The 20288-nt window shown below is 44.2% G+C and overlaps 1 protein-coding gene across 2 annotated transcripts in view; it reads left to right on the forward strand.

Moving 5' to 3' along the window:
- The window catches only part of LOC140313875 (fibroblast growth factor 12-like), a 54888-nt gene extending 35657 nt beyond the window's left edge, over window positions 1-19231 (forward strand). For both annotated transcript variants that reach the window (XM_072391856.1, XM_072391855.1), the window contains exons 2-5: window positions 5916-6026; window positions 8044-8147; window positions 14850-15048; window positions 17891-19231. In XM_072391856.1, the coding sequence (XP_072247957.1) occupies window positions 5916-6026; window positions 8044-8147; window positions 14850-15048; window positions 17891-18039 (563 nt within the window). In that variant the 3' untranslated portion in view covers window positions 18040-19231. The remainder of the gene's footprint in view (window positions 1-5915; window positions 6027-8043; window positions 8148-14849; window positions 15049-17890) is intronic.
- The last annotated feature ends 1057 nt before the right edge of the window (window positions 19232-20288 follow it).

Raw genomic sequence — 20288 nt, forward strand, 5'->3', positions numbered from 1 at the left:
CTCCAGCTGCAGCTTCTTCAACTCCAGCTGCAGCTTCTTCAACTCCAGCTGCAGCTTCTCCAACTCCAGCTGCAGCTTCTTCAACTCCAGCTGCAGCTTCTCCAACACCAGCTGCAGCTTCTTAAACTCCAGCTACAGCTTCTTCAACACCAGCTGCAGCTTCTCCAACACCAGCTGCAGCTTCTTAAACTCCAGCTACAGCTTCTTCAACACCAGCTGCAGCTTCTCCAACTCCAGCTGCAGCTTCTTCAACTCCAGCTGCAGCTTCTTCAACTCCAGCTGCAGCTTCTCCAACTCCAGCTGCAGCTTCTTCAACTCCAGCCGCAGCTTCTTCAACTCCAGCTGCAGCTTCTTCAACATCAGCTGCAGCTTCTTCAACATCAGCTGCAGCTTCTTCAACACCAGCTGCAGCTTCTTCAACACCAGCTGCAGCTTCTCCAACACCAGCTGCAGCTTCTTAAACTCCAGCTACAGCTTCTTCAACACCAGCTGCAGCTTCTCCAACTCCAGCTGCAGCTTCTTCAACTCCAGCTGCAGCTTCTTCAACTCCAGCTGCAGCTTCTCCAACTCCAGCTGCAGCTTCTTCAACTCCAGCTGCAGCTTCTCCAACACCAGCTGCAGCTTCTTAAACTCCAGCTACAGCTTCTCCAACACCAGCTGCAGCTTCTCCAACACCAGCTGCAGCTTCTCCAACACCAGCTGCAGCTTCTCCAACATCAGCTGCAGCTTCTTCAACACCAGCTGCAGCTTCTTCAACATCAGCTGCAGCTTCTCCAACACCAGCTGCAGCTTCTCCAACACCAGCTGCAGCTTCTCCAACACCAGCTGCAGCTTCTTCAACACCAGCTGCAGCTTCTTCAACTTCAGCTGCAGCTTCATCAACACCAGCTGCAGCTTCTCCAACTCCAGCTGCAGCTTCTTCAACTCCAGCTGCAGCTTCTTCAACACCAGCTGCAGCTTCTCCAACACCAGCTGCAGCTTCTCCAACATCAGCTGCAGCTTCTCCAACACCAGCTGCAGCTTCTCCAACACCAGCTGCAGCTTCTCCAACACCAGCTGCAGCTTCTCCAACATCAGCTGCAGCTTCTCCAACATCAGCTGCAGCTTCTCCAACACCAGCTGCAGCTTCTCCAACACCAGCTGCAGCTTCTCCAACACCAGCTGCAGCTTCTTCAACACCAGCTGCAGCTTCTTCAACTTCAGCTGCAGCTTCTTCAACTCCAGCTGCAGCTTCTTCAACATCAGCTGCAGCTTCTTTAACACCAGCTGCAGCTTCTTCAACACCAGCTGCAGCTTCTCCAACTCCAGCTGCAGCTTCTTCAACTCCAGCCGCAGCTTGTTCAACTCCAGCCGCAGCTTCTTCAACTCCAGCCGCAGCTTCTTCAACTCCAGCTGCAGCTTCTTCAACATCAGCTGCAGCTTCTTCAACATCAGCTGCAGCTTCTTCAACACCAGCTGCAGCTTCTTCAACACCAGCTGCAGCTTCTCCAACTCCAGCTGCAGCTTCTTCAACACCAGCTGCAGCTTCTCCAACACCAGCTGCAGCTTCTTAAACTCCAGCTACAGCTTCTTCAACACCAGCTGCAGCTTCTCCAACTCCAGCTGCAGCTTCTTCAACTCCAGCTGCAGCTTCTTCAACTCCAGCTGCAGCTTCTCCAACTCCAGCTGCAGCTTCTTCAACTCCAGCTGCAGCTTCTCCAACACCAGCTGCAGCTTCTTAAACTCCAGCTACAGCTTCTCCAACACCAGCTGCAGCTTCTCCAACACCAGCTGCAGCTTCTCCAACACCAGCTGCAGCTTCTCCAACATCAGCTGCAGCTTCTTCAACACCAGCTGCAGCTTCTTCAACATCAGCTGCAGCTTCTCCAACACCAGCTGCAGCTTCTCCAACACCAGCTGCAGCTTCTCCAACACCAGCTGCAGCTTCTTCAACACCAGCTGCAGCTTCTTCAACTTCAGCTGCAGCTTCATCAACACCAGCTGCAGCTTCTCCAACTCCAGCTGCAGCTTCTTCAACTCCAGCTGCAGCTTCTTCAACACCAGCTGCAGCTTCTCCAACATCAGCTGCAGCTTCTCCAACATCAGCTGCAGCTTCTCCAACACCAGCTGCAGCTTCTCCAACACCAGCTGCAGCTTCTCCAACACCAGCTGCAGCTTCTTCAACACCAGCTGCAGCTTCTTCAACTTCAGCTGCAGCTTCATCAACACCAGCTGCAGCTTCTCCAACTCCAGCTGCAGCTTCTTCAACTCCAGCTGCAGCTTCTCCAACACCAGCTGCAGCTTCTTCAACACCAGCTGCAGCTTCTTCAACACCAGCTGCAGCTTCTCCAACACCAGCTGCAGCTTCTCCAACACCAGCTGCAGCTTCTCCAACACCAGCTGCAGCTTCTCCAACATCAGCTGCAGCTTCTTCAACATCAGCCGCAGCTTCTTCAACACCAGCTGCAGCTTCTTCAACTCCAGCTGCAGCTTCTCCAACACCAGCTGCAGCTTCTCCAACACCAGCTGCAGCTTCTCCAACACCAGCTGCAGCTTCTTCAACACCAGCTGCAGCTTCTTCAACTCCAGCTGCAGCTTCTTCAACTCCAGCTGCAGCTTCTCCAACACCAGCTGCAGCTTCTCCAACACCAGCTGCAGCTTCTTCAACTCCAGCTGCAGCTTCTCCAACACCAGCTGCAGCTTCTTCAACTCCAGCTGCAGCTTCTCCAACACCAGCTGCAGCTTCTCCAACACCAGCTGCAGCTTCTCCAACTCCAGCTGCAGCTTCTTCAACACCAGCTGACCAACATTCAGGGAATTAAAACGATGCAGCCGTATAAAGCAGAACTGATCTGTTTATCAAATTCAAATTCTGTCAAAAATCACACCCAAGAGTTTATTCTCAACTCAACTTTATTTATAAAACCCTTTAAAAACAGCTGTGGTTGAAACAAAGTGCTGTACAGGAATAACAACTCAAAGTATAAGACATAAAACATAAGAACAATGAAAACAATGAAGCAGAAACAGAGTCTCATGCTGGGTTAAAAGACAGGGAGTAAAAATGAGTTTTAAGACGAGTTTTAAAGATGGACAGTGAAGGGGCCTCGTTCCATAGTTTGGGACCGGCAGCGGATTATTAAACGACCCCAAAGGGTCTTTCACATCATCTGAAGGTTTCTTTCTTTTAGATTCAGAGAGTTCAGCCTTTCAGTTTAAGATGAATCCAAGCCTCTGGTTTTAATCAGCAGATATGTTTGGCTATCATCTGGAAAACTGTCCCCAAGAGTGGCATGAGAAGGGAAAACAGCAAGGGGCCCAAACTGGATCCTGGAGGTACCCCACAGCTCCTCTCAGGCCGATAAGAGCTGAACCGATGAAGGACAGTGCTCCTTAACGCCCAATCGAGTGGTCGATCGGATGAAAGCAGCCGTTAAATCTGAAAGCACTAAAAAGTTTCCTGAATCAACAGTTAAAAGATCAATAAAAACTCTTAAAAAGGTCGTTTCAGTCCCGTAAAGAAACCGAACACCAGACTTAATACTGGTTCATTTCATAAATAGTGAATTCCTCTAAAGAGGCTGGAAACACCTGATCTGAGAGGTGATAGAGCCAGTAACTTCTGCACTTAAGAGCAGGGATGGGGCTCCGATGGGGCCTGTTCTGGTGCATGAGGCTCAGTTTTCACAGCTCTGTTTGCCTCGTCACGGCTCAGCTTGTGATGAGGTGTTTGCCTCCCCACAGAAGTGAGAACTCACAGCTCCCCTCAAACACTGACACACACTCATAAATATAGCTCTCACCGCAGAAAAGGCCTCTGGATCAGCGGCTGCAGCTCACAGAGGCTTCCTGTCCGAGGAAAGAGTTAAAGTCAGACTTTTAATCAGATGAATACACAGGTTTATGACTGTGTGAAGGCAAAGGTTCAATCTGACAGCGTTTGAGGGTAAAGTAGCGATCATAGAAGAGGGAAGTTAGACAATAGCTGAGGTTTGGAAGCTTCTTTTATGTTTATGTATTCAAGTTACACAATCCAACATGAAGGGACAAGAACAGAAGCTTAGAAAGACACCAATGTGGCAGAGGACAAAGAAAAACCTCAGGATTAAAAGAATAATCAGGAGAAAGTGTTTCTTAACTGCAGCCCCAAACGGCCTCTGCAGGCCCCTTTAATGACCCATTCATTTGAGTCAGGTGTGTTGAAGCAGGGCGCCTCTAACATACTGCGAGGAAGGCAGTGGCCCCCAGGGCCAGCGTTGAGGGACACGAGGACCAAACCCCAAAACAGAGATCAGAAAACCCAGAGACGATGACAACAACGGTTGGAAAACAGCTATTCTTAGAGCCAATGTGTACATTTAAGGCAAATATGTTTCTGTATTTATCAGACGCTTTTATCCAAAGAGACTTACAAATGAAGCTATAACAGCTTTATAAAAAGCTAACAAAAAGCTAACAATAAGCTACATAGAAGGAACCCAGGAGTCCGACTCTGTCAGAGGGGACAGAGTAGAGATAGGGTGCAGGCATAGAAGGAAGAGCAGAAAGATAAAGTGCAGAGATAGAGGGGGGAGGGAAGTACAAGGTAAGTGCTGGGATAGGAGATGCTCTCTGAAGAGCTGGGTTTTCAGGAGCTTCTTGAAGATAGACAGGGACGCCCCTGTTCTGGTAGCGCTCGGTAGGTCATTCCACCATCGTGGGACGACACATGAACAGAGTTTGGATTGTCTTAGGCGTGGTGTAGGAGCTGCTAGACGACAATCCTGGGACCAACGGAGGGACCCAGTTGGGACAGAAGCCTTTGCAAGAGCATTCAAGTAGATGGAGCCGTTCCATTAAGCTCTTTGTAGCTAACATCAGGGACTTGGATCTGATGCAGGCGGCTAAGGGCAGCCAGAGGAGCTCAATGAACAGAGGGGGGACGGGTTCTTTTAGGCTGATCCAAGACCAGACGCACCGCCGCGTTCTGGACCATCTGCAGAGGTTTCACAGGCTGGAGACCAGTTAGGAGACCAGTTAGGAAACCAGTTAGGAGACCAGTTAGGAAACCAGTTAGGAGACCAGTTAGGAGACCAGTTAGGAGACCAGTTAGGAAACCAGTTAGGAGACCAGTTAGGAAACCAGTTAGGAGACCAGTTAGGAGACCAGTTAGGAGACCAGTTAGGAAACCAGTTAGGAGACCAGTTAGGAAACCAGTTAGGAGACCAGTTAGGAAACCAGTTAGGAGACCAGTTAGGAGACCAGTTAGGAGACCAGTTAGGAAACCAGTTAGGAGACCAGTTAGGAGACCAGTTAGGAGAGCGTTGCTGTAGTGAAGGTGGGAGATGACCATGGCCTGCAGCAGGAGCTGGGGGGCATGTTGGGTTAGGGTCTGATCTTTCTTATGTTTAGTAATGCAAAGTAAAGATGAAAAGTTTCTGCAGGTGGAACCATGTTTTCCTCTGTTCTCTTTTCCCTTGATGGCATGAAACACAAAGAATAAACGCTGACAGCCCCTGAGTCGAGGTTAAAGGTGAAGCTTTGCCTCGGTTGAGTGTTTCCGGACCATGTGGCTCATAAGTAGCGCAGCAGCCTGCTCCACATTAGCCGCTCTGTCTTGTGGTCTATTTCTGCCAGAGATGAGTCCTTCTGGCCCACTTCCTGTGTTCAGCCTCCGGCGTGTTTACATCCTTCAGCTGACTCATATCCAGCCGATAAGTGACCCGAGGCCTCGGGGTTTGGCTCTGATGGACAGAAAGCAGCTCGGGTGGCATTTTAACCACAAACTGTGTCTGGATGAGGCGGTTTGGTGTTTCACACACTGCAGTTTCTGCCTGTTTTTCCTGCTTTTATTTAGACTCCAGACGCTTTTAACAGCCGTAAGAGGGAGGGAGGGGCCTGTCGGTGGCGTCTGTGGTTCAGGAACGCCGGCTCACGTCTGTCTGTTTGTGTTGCAGAGCCGCAGCTGAAGGGCATCGTGACGCGTCTCTTCAGTGAGCAGGGCTTCTTCCTGCAGATGCAGCCGGACGGAGCCATCAGTGGATGCAAAGACGAGAACAGCGACTACAGTGAGTCCCACAAACTGTTAGAATGTTAAAGGGGTCAAACCTGCTGTCCCTGCACTCATTTCCAGACAGATTGTACACAGAAAAGAGTCCCGATCAGCTTCATTTCTTCACATAACTCCATAGAAACAGGAAGCAGCTGCAGAGATTCACTGAAACATGATAAAACATGAACATAAACCCAGAATCTGAGGCAGAAACAGAGTTTTTCTCAGTTCTCAGCAGCTTTAAAGTGAATCTCTGCTCTGAGCTCCTTTATTCTCCAACACAGCCTGAACCCTCTGAGACCAGCTTTCTGTCATTTCTTTAAGGAGTCTTCAGGAATAGTTCTCCAGGCTTCTTGAAGGACATCCCAAAGCTCTTCTTTGGATGTGGGCTGCCTTTTGTTCCGTTCTCTGTCAGATGATCCCACACTGCTTCAATAATGTTGAGGTCCGGGCTCTGGGGAGGATTCATCCCTCCATAAGACCTGTTGCCACTGATTTTCAGTCCACTTCTTGTGTCATTTGGCACAGCTCAGCCTTTTCTCCCTGTTTCCCTTCCTTAAGAACGGCTTCTTGACAGCCACCCTTCCATGGAGACCATTTCTGATGAGGCTTGGGCCAACAGTAGATGGATCAGCTGAAGGTCCAGATGCATCTCTCAGGTCCTGTCAGGTCACAGCTGGATTTTTTCCTCTTTCTTAAGGACATCACTTTCAGATCCTGTTCATCTGCTGGAGATAGTTTTTTAGGCCTGACACTTCTTCTTTTGTCCTCCACTTGTCCAGTTTCCTCAAATGTTTTAAGGACACACTGCACACCATGCTGAGATATGCCAAGTTTTCAGCTAATAGCTCTTTGGGAATCACCTTGTTGCTGCAGAAATCCTATTTTCTGTCTGTCAAACTGTGTTTTCTTTGCTGTTTTTCATAGATGCAGCTAAAGAAATGGGAACAAATGATGTGTCTTTGTGACAGGCTGCTGGTAACAAAGTGCCTAAAGATCCAGTTTAAAATGGCTTCTTTGCTAAGTTGTCTGTTCTGTGTCGACACAACACTGGTTCATCCCTTGAGTTAGGAGCCTTTTTTCTGCCTGAAGGGTTCATAGCTCAGAGTTCAGTGGCTGAACAGAGAAAAAACACTGAAAATGCTCAGGAACAAGGACTGAAGATGAGGGAAGAAGCAGAAAATGTCCAAAGAAAAACTCTGAAAGCTGCAGAACTGTTGATCAGGACACTTTAAAGATTAAAGAAAGTCAGAAAGGAATTAGGGCTGGACCAGGACTCTGGATCAGGACGTGTAGAAGCTAAATAAACTGACTGATATGTTCTTTCATTCTTTTTGTATATATTTAGACTCCCTCCTTTAACCATGTCATGCTGCTTGTTTCAGTCTTGCTGGACTCTCTTTTCAGTCAGTTACTTTCCTTCTTGATACCTGTTTCCTGTCAGCACTCCTGAACTCTTAATTCTCTTCATTTTCTCTTCAATCAGCTGTTTCCCGACTCTGCAGCTTTGGTTCCAGCTGGTATCGCAGCTGTTTTGAGTCTGAACATCTGGATGTGAAGTTAAATGTGTCTGGGAGAAGAACATCTGAAAAAAAGAGCGAGTTTAGAGTTTTTTACACGCTGAAAGGCTTGAACTCGCTGTCAGAGCAGCACGATCTGCAGGATGTCAGATTCAGATGTGTGACTGAGGCCGAGTGGAACAACAGTTTTCAGCTGCTGAAAACCAGAAGCAGTAAAGAGGACAAGAGGAGGAGGAGGAGGAGATGTTTTGGTTTTCTCTCAGATCATCTGAGTTAAATAAAGGAGGATTAACAGCAGCATCGCCACAGGCCTCTTCCTCCTCCTCCTCCTCCTCATCACTGCAGCTCTCTGTCCCCGAGGATTAAATCACCTCTCATCACTCGGTCCCTCCCTCTCTCTTTTATTCTTCTTCTCTGCTTTTATCAGCGGGCTGCGGAGGATCTTAACCACCGTTACAGATCCAGCAGACGCCATGTGGCTGTCATTCACCTCTCCCTTTCTGTCCCCTCCAGCTCTGTTTAACCTGATCCCGGTGGGTTTGAGGGTCGTGGCCATCCAGGGAGTGAAGGCGACGCTCTACGTGGCCATGAACGCGGAGGGATTCCTCTACACATCAGTAAGAAACTGTCACCTGGACACTGACCTGTTTGCAGCTCAGTCTGATGCAGATCTGACGAGGAAAGCCTGCAGAATTCACAGAAAACATCCTGCAGGGGTTTAAAATGCAACAAAAACATAAAACATGCATCTGTTTGAGTTTTATTTAACAAAAACAAGCATCTGTTTGAGTTTTATTTTACAAAAACATGCATCTGTTTGAGTTTTATTTAACAAAAACAAGCATCTGTTTGAGTTTTATTTAACAAAAACAAGCATCTGTTTGAGTTTTATTTTACAAAAACATGCATCTGTTTGAGTTTTATTTTACAAAAACATAAAACATGCATCTGTTTGAGTTTTATTTTACAGAAACATGCATCTGTTTGAGTTTTATTTAACAAAAACAAGCATCTGTTTGAGTTTTATTTAACAAAAACAAGCATCTGTTTGAGTTTTATTTTACAAAAACATGCATCTGTTTGAGTTTTATTTTACAAAAACATGCATCTGTTTGAGTTTTATTTAACAAAAACATAAAACATGCATCTGTTTGAGTTTTATTTAACAAAAACATAAAACATGCATCTGTTTGAGTTTTATTTAACAAAAACATGCATCTGTTTGAGTTTTATTTTACAGAAACATGCATCTGTTTGAGTTTTATTTTACAAAACCAAGCATCTGTTTGAGTTTTATTTAACAAAAACATGCATCTGTTTGAGTTTTATTTTACAAAAACAAGCATCTGTTTGAGTTTTATTTAACAAAACATGCATCTGTTTGAGTTTTATTTAACAAAAACATGCATCTGTTTGAGTTTTATTTTACAAAAACATGCATCTGTTTGAGTTTTATTTAACAAAAACATAAAACATGCATCTGTTTGAGTTTTATTTTACAGAAACATGCATCTGTTTGAGTTTTATTTGACAAAAACATGCATCTGTTTGAGTTTTATTTTACAAAACCAAGCATCTGTTTGAGTTTTATTTAACAAAAACATGCATCTGTTTGAGTTTTATTTTACAAAAACAAGCATCTGTTTGAGTTTTATTTTACAAAAACATGCATCTGTTTGAGTTTTATTTAACAAAAACATGCATCTGTTTGAGTTTTATTTTACTAAAACAAGCATCTGTTTGAGTTTTATTTAACAAAAACATGCATCTGTTTGAGTTTTATTTTACTAAAACAAGCATCTGTTTGAGTTTTATTTAACAAAAACATGCATCTGTTTGAGTTTTATTTAACAAAAACATGCATCTGTTTGAGTTTTATTTTACTAAAACAAGCATCTGTTTGAGTTTTATTTAACAAAAACATGCATCTGTTTGAGTTTTATTTTACTAAAACAAGCATCTGTTTGAGTTTTATTTAACAAAAACAAGCATCTGTTTGAGTTTTATTTTACTAAAACAAGCATCTGTTTGAGTTTTATTTAACAAAAACATGCATCTGTTTGAGTTTTATTTTACAAAACCAAGCATCTGTTTGAGTTTTATTTTACAAAAACATGCATCTGTTTGAGTTTTATTTAACAAAAACAAGCATCTGTTTGAGTTTTATTTAACAAAAACATGCATCTGTTTGAGTTTTATTTTACAAAAACATGCATCTGTTTGAGTTTTATTTAACAAAAACATGCATCTGTTTGAGTTTTATTTTACAAAAACATGCATCTGTTTGAGTTTTATTTTACTAAAACATGCATCTGTTTGAGTTTTATTTAACAAAAACATGCATCTGTTTGAGTTTTATTTTACTAAAACATGCATCTGTTTGAGTTTGAAGCTTTATTTTACTAAAACAAGGACAGATAAATGATCTTCAGCCTTCACTGTATTTAGAATCTGATGCAGAAGCTTCCTCTTAATGACACTTTTAATGGTTTTGGGAACTGAGATAAATAAATGATAAGCAATAAATAAAGAATGAATTATATAGAGATAACAATAAGAGTATATCTCAGCAGCAGCCTGTAAAAACTGCTTTTATGCAGCAGAAATAGATCAAAGACTCTAAAGATAGAACGACTGCTTATAAAATGTTTCTGATGGATCAGGGTTGATAAAAGTCTGAAGAGCCTCGTGTGATGGAAACACAACAACCGAAGCTTCAGTGATCTGATCCACACTGTTCAGGAGTTAGCGTTAGAATCACATTGTTCATGTGAACCTTCCAACATAATTCAGTCAGTTAGCTGGTTTCGTGCTTTTATCGCAGTAATTAACGGTTCACATGCATTACTACGAGCTATGCTGTCTACATCTCCGGCTTGGTCCATTACTGTGGATGAGAAAGCATCGTTTGCTAGCATCTGCTGCTAACTTACAGCTAACTTACAGCTAACTGCTAACTTACAGCTAACTGCTAACTTACAGCTCACTGATAACTTACAGCTAACGGCTAACTTACAGCTAACTGATAACTTACAGCTAACTGCTAACTTACAGCTAACTGCTAACTTACAGCTCACTGATAACTTACAGCTCACTGCTAACTTACAGCTAACTGCTAACTTACAGCTAACTGCTAACTTACAGCTCACTGCTAACTTACAGCTCACTGCTAACTTACAGCTCACTGATAACTTACAGCTCACTGCTAACTTACAGCTAACTGCTAACTTACAGCTCACTGCTAACTTACAGCTCACTGATAACTTACAGCTCACTGATAACTTACAGCTCACTGCTAACTTACAGCTAACTTACAGCTCACTGCTAACTTACAGCTCACTGCTAACTTATAGCTAACTTACAGCTAACTTACAGCTCACTCCTAACTTACAAAGTCTCCCCCCAGAAAACAGCCTGATAAAAGAGGTGTTAAAACAGGGCTGAGACTAAGATATTTTAATCTTAAATCTGCCTCAAACATCTCTATAAGACCTGGGCCAAATTGTTAAAAAGAGCATAAAAGGACTTAATATGTTACCTTTAAAAGAATTTGTTTTTTTTCTTACATCCTATTTCTGTCATATTGTCCGACGGATCAAATTCTCCCGCCTTTGAGACACATTTCCACTGAAATCCCGAGGCCTGATCAGCCTGAGCAGAACACAACCTTCAGCTGCAGATATGTTGCTGCTTTACCTCAGAGAGATTCTCCATCATCCATCATTTATTTGTGCTCCTTCCATAAAACTTTAAAATGCAATTCTTCACTTGTTTGTGCAAAGCGTGAGAGATGAGGAGATGCATCAGTGTGTTTTCTCTGAGAGGAGGAAGATTCCTGCAGCTCATTTTCCCTGTAAGACACGGAGATAAAATCACATTTAACTTGTAACAGGTCAGAGATCCAAACGGTGATGATTTAAAGGAAGGAAACAGCAGCATTTCTCGTTGCTTTAAGCTAATCCCAGGATGGGAAACATCACGACTGATGTAAAGAATGAGGTTTAATCATCTGTTTTCAGTGTGAGAGCATAAATAACTCACAGGCTACTTAATTCCAGATGAGCTTAATTGGTTATTTTTGTCAATTATGTCCATTTTTAGCTTTAGCATCTATGATGGAGCCTTTGCTGCAGCTTTGCAGATGGATTAATAATCATGCTGCTCTTTTTTTTGTGGCGTCGACTTTAGAAAATAAGCTTTTGGCTGCTTTCCTGTTCCATCCAACACTCCTTTGCCACCAAATTTAACCTCAAATTCTAAATAAAAGCTGATTCTATGCAGACGATCACACGTTCTATAAACCTGACCTTCAGTGCATCAGTTTTTAGGAGTTTTTTCACTTCTTCACACGAAGCTGAAACAGTGTCAGATAATCTGAGAACATTCTGCCAATAAATAATAAATAAACATGAAATAAACATGAAAACAAAGAAAAGGCTTTCAGCTCAATCTCTTAAAAGTTAAACAGGCTGAATGTGATTAAATACTACAAAATGGTGGGTTTAAATAGGCTAAGTGGATTTGTTTTGCAGTTATTATAGCAGGCAGAAACAGACACTGAACAATATTCCCACAGATATGGTAAGAAAATAAAAAGGAGAAAAGAGAGAAAATGCTTAAAAACACCAGATAGAGTTAATGGAATAGATATTTGCACAACTTGCTGCAGCTTATTCAGATGAAGGATAGCAGTAAGAGGAAGTTTAAGATGGAGCCGACTCCAGGTCAGAGGTCATCGTGTCATGACACCCAGCAAATGGATGAAAGTGACTCAGTAAAACATCTATAAAATAGTGTCAGCATGGCCACCATTTGTAAAGGTTAAGGACTGTGAACAAAGGTTTGCTTTGCCTTTGCTGGAGGTTGTTTTCCCCCAGCTTGGGTTCAGGTGCAGCTCCTCAGTTGGATATTTGATTGGACTTTTGTTGGGTTTCATGTTTTGTTCGGTCTCATTGAATCGTTCTCGTCCCTTAACTGCAGCCTGGTTTCCATCCTCCACCATAGCTGATGCTTTACTGTTGCTGGAGATCCTTAAACCTCTCAGTTAGTGGCAGCGATAAAATGATTACTTAACTTAACTTCTAAAGATTCAAACTCTGCAGAAAAATAACATTTTTGACTGAATAACATTTAAAGTCGCTGATGTCGGTGTGCTGAGGGGGAGCAGTTCTGCTCTGATTGACTCGGCTCGACCACCTGGTCCATCCAGAGGGTGCACAGACACACACACACACACACTCACACACACACACACACACACACTCACACACAGACTCACACACACACACACACACAGACACACACACACACACACTCTCACACACACTCACACACACACTCACCTGTTATACCTGCAGTGCAATGTGCTGAACCTTAAATTTTACCGGCTGCAGATTGTTAACAAAGTTCAGCAGATCGAGGCGACACAGCTTCTCCGTGAAGGACGGGTCGGGGAAAGGAAAAGATGTTACAAAAGATGCACTCTCATGAATATTTTAACGTTTAAGAGGTTTTCAGAGTGTCTTACTAAATAAAGTCTCAGATTTAAACTGAGACATTTATGGACTCAAAAACAAATGAAACGTTTCAGTCCTTGAACCAAAGTTTCTTTTTGTTTGATAAATTCTTTTTGGTTTTATACCAAACTCATAAAACGCAGGTCTGATTCCAGTGTTGATACCGGTTTAAACACAACTTTAATACTGATTTCATGTTTGTTAAGCTCAGATAAAAGAATTAAGATCTCATTATATGCAGATGATGCCTCGCTTTGTGTTCATCAACTTTTACAACGAATTCAGTTCAGTTTCTCTTTGTTGTGTCACAATCATTCATTTCCTCAGGATGTCCCACTCCAGGCAAGTTTATTTTATAGAACAATTCAACAACAAAGTGATTCTAAGTGATTTACAGAGACATTAAAACAGAAGAAATAAAAAATACAAAAGCAGGATTTAAAATTTAAGCAAAAGAAAGAAATAAGAACAATAGATAAAATCAGGAGTTAAAATATGAAACTCAAACTTATTCAAAAGCAGCTGAAAATAGATGTTTCTTCTACCTGGACTTAAATCCTGAGAGTTTCAGCTGATCTGAGGCTTTCTGGGAGTTTGTTCCAGACATGTGGAGCATAGAAGCTGAATGCAGCTTCTCCAGGTCTGGTTCTGACTCTGGGAACTGATAAAGAACCGGATCCAGATGACCTGAGGGGTCTGGGAGGTTCACAGTGGGTCAGGAGGTCACTGATGCATTTTGGACCCTTCAGAGCTTTATAGAGCAGCATCAGAACTTTAAAGTCTATCCTCTGATGGACCGGCATCAGAACTTTAAAGTCTATCCTCTGATGGACCAGCAGCAGAACTTTAAAGTCTATCCTCTGATGGACCGGCATCAGAACCTTAAAGTCTATCCTCTGATGGAGCGGCATCAGAACTTTAAAGTCTATCCTCTGATGGACCGGCATCAGAACTTTAAAGTCTATCCTCTGATGGAGCGGCATCAGAACTTTAAAGTCTATCCTCTGATGGACCAGCATCAGAACCTTAAAGTCTATCCTCTGATGGACCGGCATCAGAACCTTAAAGTCTATCCTCTGATGGACCGGCATCAGAACTTTAAAGTCTATCCTCTGATGGACCAGCATCAGAACCTTAAAGTCTATCCTCTGGTGGACCGGCATCAGAACCTTAAAGTCTATCCTCTGATGGACCGGCATCAGAACTTTAAAGTCTATCCTCTGATGGACCGGCATCAGAGCTTTAAAGTCTATCCTCTGATGGACCAGCATCAGAACCTTAAAGTCTATCCTCTGATGGACCGGCAGCAGAACTTTAAAGTCTATCCTCTGATGGACCGGCATCAGAACTTTAAAGTCTATCCTCTGATGGACCGGCAGCCGGTGGAAAGACCTCACAGCTGGACTGAGCTGCTCCACTTCTTTGGTCTCAGTAGGACTCCAGCAGCTGAGTTCTGGATGAGCTGCAGGTGTCTGACTGACTTTTTAAAGATGCTGTTACAATAATCAAAGCTACTAAAGATGGATGCATGGACCGGTTTCTCCAGGTCCTGCTGAGACATCAGATCTTTTAGCCTTGATATATTCTTAAGGTGACTTTGTTGTTGCCTTAATGAGTTCTGGATGAGCTGCAGGTGTCTGACTGACCCGTAAAGATGCTCAGTACTCAGTTCTGAGGCTGATCCAACAGTCGCATCGAGCAGTTTAATCTGCATAAATCCTTCTTAAGTCTACATTAAAAACACGGTTTTCTCTGATGGAGCTTTTCTGAAGCTGATGTTTGGACTGTCTGTGTTTGTCTCAGGATGTGTTCACATCAGAGTGCAAGTTTAAGGAGTCCGTGTTTGAGAACTACTACGTCATCTACTCATCCACGCTGTACCGGCAGCACGAGTCGGGCCGGGCCTGGTTCCTGGGCCTCAACAAGGACGGGGTGATCATGAAGGGGAACCGAGTGAAGAAAACCAAACCATGCTCACACTTCGTCCCCAGACCCATCGAAGGTGAGACCCCAGCACACACCTGGACACCAGATGTTTCAGGTCTCAGTTTCACCTCCAGGACGGAGCGAGTTCACGGCCTGAGCCGAAGGTGATGAGGAGGAGCGTCTCAGGTCTGAAAGCTTTGATTGTGGGGTTCCTCAGGGAAGCGCTTTGGTGCCTCTTCGCTTTCTTTAAACATTCCCAGCTCCAGTAATAGAGTTTTATGGGCTTATTCTGTCAGTTTTTATATTTTTTGCAGTATATTAATATATCTCAGATTAACATAATTTCTGCCCTAATCACTGACTTCACTTGAGCTGAATCTCTTTGGAACATCTGAGGTGTGAGTCTGTGGGTCAGAAGCTACGTTGATCCATTATTAGTTGTGGACCTTTGCTTTAGCACAGGGATGTCAAACTCCGGTCCTGGAGGGCCGCTGTCCTGCAGGTTTTAGATGTTTCCCTGCTTCAACACACCTGATTCAGATCAATGCCTCATTAGCAGGCTGCTGCAGAACTTAACAATCTTTTGAAGGGATCCATTTAATCTGAATCAGGTGTGTTGAAGCAGGGAAACATCTAAAACCTGCAGGACAGCGGCCCTCCAGGACCGGAGTTTGACATCCCTGCTTTAGCAGCTTCAACAACACAGTGTCTGCAAGCAGGTGCACCAGCTGTGACTTTCATCCAAAGGGGAGATAATGTAGTCCGAATCTAAAACGCAGAGATCGCTAACTTCATCTGGGGTGATGTTACCAGAGCTTTTGAAGCAGCAGCGAGGCGTTGACTGACTGTGAATGGGTCTGAGGACAAGGTGAAGCTCTAATATCACAGATGGAGGTTTAACAGGAAACATGAGGATCTGTCTCTGCTTTCAGCTCCTCCATCTTTATCCGTAATAACCATCACCAGAGGATGCTCCCTACTCTCCCTTCTGTGTATTTACAGTGTGAAAAAGGCTGTTTTTCATGTTTATGTTTTATCCAAAGCGACTTACAGCTAGGCAGCTGGGGTAAGGGGGTCTTGCCTAAGGACCCCTACTGGAGGTAGCACCTTTCATGCTGGGGATTTGAACAGGTCTCCCACATGGAAGGTGGCAATCATACCACTACACCAGGGGTCGGGAACCTTTTTGACTAAGAGAGCCATGAAAGCAAAAAATTTGGAAATTTATTTCAATGAGAGCCATATAATATATTTTAAAAGTGAATTCAACTAAATGTCAGTATAATAAGCCTCTGAATTTATTAGCATATTATATTAGCATATATTAGCATATTATTTATTAAGCATATTATATTAGCATATATTAGCATATTATTTATTAGCATACTCGCCATCTGTGAATGGTTTTCCGTTCCTCACTATTGCTAAAGATCCAGCAAAGCTAGCAGAATTATAGTCACCTTGCCGGGTTGCTGCTGGCTGCTTGTACCCTGCTCAGTAGCTCTAGCTTGTACCCTGCTCAGTAGCTCTAGCTTGTACCCTGCTCAGTAGCTCTAGCTTGTACCCTGCTCAGTAGCTCTGGCTTGTACCCTGCTCAGTAGCTCTGGCTTGTACCCTGCTCAGTAGCTCTAGCTTGTACCCTGCTCAGTAGCTCTAGCTTGTACCCTGCTCAGTAGCTCTAGCTTGTACCCTGCTCAGTAGCTCTAGCTTGTACCCTGCTCAGTAGCTCTAGCTTGTACCCTGCTCAGTAGCTCTAGCTTGTACCCTGCTCAGTAGCTCTAGCTTGTACCCTGCTCAGTAGCTCTAGCTTGTACCCTGCTCAGTAGCTCTAGCTTGTACCCTGCTCAGTAGTTCTGGCTTGTACCCTGCTCAGTAGCTCTAGCTTGTACCCTGCTCAGTAGCTCTAGCTTGTACCCTGCTCAGTAGCTCTAGCTTGTACCCTGCTCAGTTGCTCTTGCTTGTACCCTGCTCAGTAGCTCTAGCTTGTACCCTGCTCAGTAGCTCTAGCTTGTACCCTGCTCAGTAGCTCTAGCTTGTACCCTGCTCAGTAGCTCTAGCTTGTACCCTGCTCAGTAGCTCTAGCTTGTACCCTGCTCAGTAGCTCTAGCTTGTACCCTGCTCAGTAGCTCTAGCTTGTACCCTGCTCAGTAGCTCTCGGCACGCTTTCTTTCTGCTGTCTCCTGCCGGGTATTTTGATGCAAAGGTAGCATGGTGCGTGTCGAAGTGCCGCTTTACGTTCGACCGTTTCATCGATGTAATTTTGTCTTTGCAAATTAGACACACCGCAGAATTTGCTCTCTCCACAAAGGCGAATTCTTCAGTCCATTCGGCCTGAAATGTACGATACTCTTTTTTTCTTTTCGCCATCTTCTTGGTCGAAGGGTTAGCTTTGAGCTAATGACCGAGCAGACTGATTCAAAAGGGGGCGTTTACCTGTTTTACGCTGCCAACGTAGTCCAGTATCATCCAATTAAAATCATGGACAGTTGCTCCTGCAGCCCTGAACAGGACATGAAAAATCGATGGATGGATTAAAACAAGTGAGAATATTTAGTTTTATCTGCGAGCCAGATGCAGTCATCAAAAGGTTCCCGACCCCTGGGCTACACTATCCAGTGGTTTTTCACCCACAAACATCAGAAGATCTGCCATTTGTTCTATTACAGCTCTAATGTTGTGTTACTTGCATAAATGACTGTTCATGCACACGTTCGCGTGTGTTTGTGTGTTATCTGAGGCCAGTTCTGTGAGATGAGGTGACGTCATGTGATGGATTCACTGTCTTGTGTTTCCTGATCAGCCTCATTTCTTTCCTGTGACCTGATCAATCCTTCTCCAGCTTCCTGAAGCTCTTTCCCAGTTTCCTGTGGAAAGCGTGGCGGTAACACTTGTCCTGTCTCCCCTTCCTCCCCCTGCAGTCTGCATGTACAAGGAGCCGTCGCTGCACGAGCTCGAGGAGAAGCTGCTGAAGTCGTCACGGAGCCCGACGTTGAACAGCGGCCGGGCGAGGAGTCTGGACCGGGAGCCGCGGCAGCCGGACTCCTCCACAGAGCGGGAGGCGTCGTAGCGGGAGGCGTCGTAGCCTGCGGCGCCGCCCACAGGAGGAGGAGGAGGAGGAGAACTCCCATTTTAACGCTCCCTCTGTCCAGCAACTACAACCACACCGACGACGACAACCGCCACGACGAAGAAAAAAAAAGAAGCTAAAAAATGGGGGATCTTTTCACTCGTGATGAAATATTTTAAATCGACGGGGAGGGCAGGGGGAGGGGCTTGTTGGTAAATTAAAAATTCAGGACGTTGATGATGGCGATTTACATTTTATGCAAAAAGCCCTGCTGGAATGATGGCGGGAGGCTAGCACACCTACTCTTCATCACCACGTTGTAGTCATCGCCATGTTTCCCGAGTCGAGCGAGCGCTGAGAACTCTGAAGCTTTAAGCCATGTAGAAACTCCACTTCCTTTCATTTCCTAATGAATGCTAAAACTTTCGCACTTTTCACACGCCGTGCTGCTTCTTCTTCTTCTTCTGCTCCGTGTCGTCCGTCCAATCAGAAGGAAGAGGTCGTGTTTCTTCTTCTTCAGCCGCCGCATCCTGTCTGGTTTTTCTTCTGAGTTTGTCTCAGACTCTGCAGATTTAAAGAGTCCGGAGGGGAACAAAGAATGACTTCCTGTTCTGTTCGGGCCGGCCTGGTTCTTTAGGAGCGGGTCGGTCGGTTTACCTGGTTCAGTTTCACACCTGTAATCCAACACGGTTAACTCCAGATCACGTGCACTCCACTTCCCTGCATGTTGTAAGTCATCCAGCAGTTTTCTCTCCTTCCACTTCATTTCATTTCTGTGAAAATCTGCTTTAAATTGTCTGCAAAGTTGTTTTTTCTTTCCAGAAATGAGGGTTTTGGTCCCAGAAGCTGGAGAAGTCGGGGGTTTCTGAAAGAAACGGATTTATGTTGTCGTAGATGAAAAAATCTCACCAAAGGAACTCCAGAAAAACACAAAAAGCAATAAATGTAAGAATAATTATCCAAACAGATGCTTCATGTAGCTACAGATAAAAAAATCAACTGAAAACAAATCAATACAACAATCTAAGATGAGGTGAACTCGAAGGACGGTTAACCAATCGATCAATAAGAACTAAAACAGGATGGAAGAGGCTAAACTCGTCTTTTAACTGATAAAATCAGATAAATGTGAAGCTGAGAGGCTTTAAAGTCAAGACCAAGGTCTTAAAATCTCTTCCAAAACATTCTGGCAGCTGAGGAAGAAAAGAGGAGGCTGTAAATCAAAGTGTCTTTTTAAAAGTGTTTTAGTGCTGAGGCTCAAACCAAACCAGAGGTTCTTCACCGCAGGAAGCCGACAGGAAGGTGACAAATTCTGTTCTGTTGGACCCAGAGATGGTTCAGAAAGCAGAACCTTCACTGCTTCCATCCTCTGTTCGGTTAGAAAACGGACAGAAGTGAAGCCAGAACTGATTTATGGGGGGAAGTGGGTCCCAGCCCTGTTAGGGTTTAATATAAAATGATTCAGTCTGTCAGATAATCAGGTTTTTCACATCTACGGTGGCCCTGAGTGGTCATTTGAAAGATGCAACAAATAATTCTGAATCAAATCTGCTCAGAAAATCACTTAATTGTCATAAAACAGGATGGAAAACCGCTAAAATGAACTCAGGGGGCTCGAGTCTGACCGACAAATAACTCTCAGCCTGAAGAAGAAAATGCCCACAGGTAGAACCCAGCTGGGATTCAAAGCTTCCTGCAGGTTTTCATTCGGTAAAGAAAGCGCAGTTCCCTGCGTAGCAGGCAGGGGGCGCGTGTTAAATTAGGGACGTGGAAACGAGGCGTAAATCAGATTAAAAGGTAGTTTGAGGCAAACAAAACCGCTGAGGTTCATAAACGGGCCAAAACAGTCCAAAAAATACACGACTGGAACTCCAGAAAGAAGCTGAGCAACCAGCAAACTGAGTTAAAAAGGTTGTGACTATAATAAGATCATAAATCAGTCTGAAGCTAAAGAAATGCTGCAGAAAACAATGAATATAACACGATATAAGCTCAGAAATAAAGTCCTTCTGTTCATGCGTCTCACGGGTCGTTCTGGAGGGTTTCCCCGGATAAATTAGAAAGATTTAATCTTCAGTTTGACTTATTTTTCTCTCCTTTAGACACAGAAAACACCACACGTGTAACAGCGATGTCAGCTGCCATAGAAACGAAGTTCAGAGTAGAAACTGCGGATGGGGGGGGGTGCAGAGCAGGAACGTGACCTCAGAATGAAGAGCCGCCTTGTGCTGCGTTCAGGGTCCGCTCAC

This window comes from Leuresthes tenuis, unplaced genomic scaffold (genome assembly GCF_036924035.1).
Source record: "Leuresthes tenuis unplaced genomic scaffold, fLeuTen1.0.hap1 SCAF_9, whole genome shotgun sequence".
Lineage (NCBI taxonomy): Eukaryota > Metazoa > Chordata > Actinopteri > Atheriniformes > Atherinopsidae > Leuresthes > Leuresthes tenuis.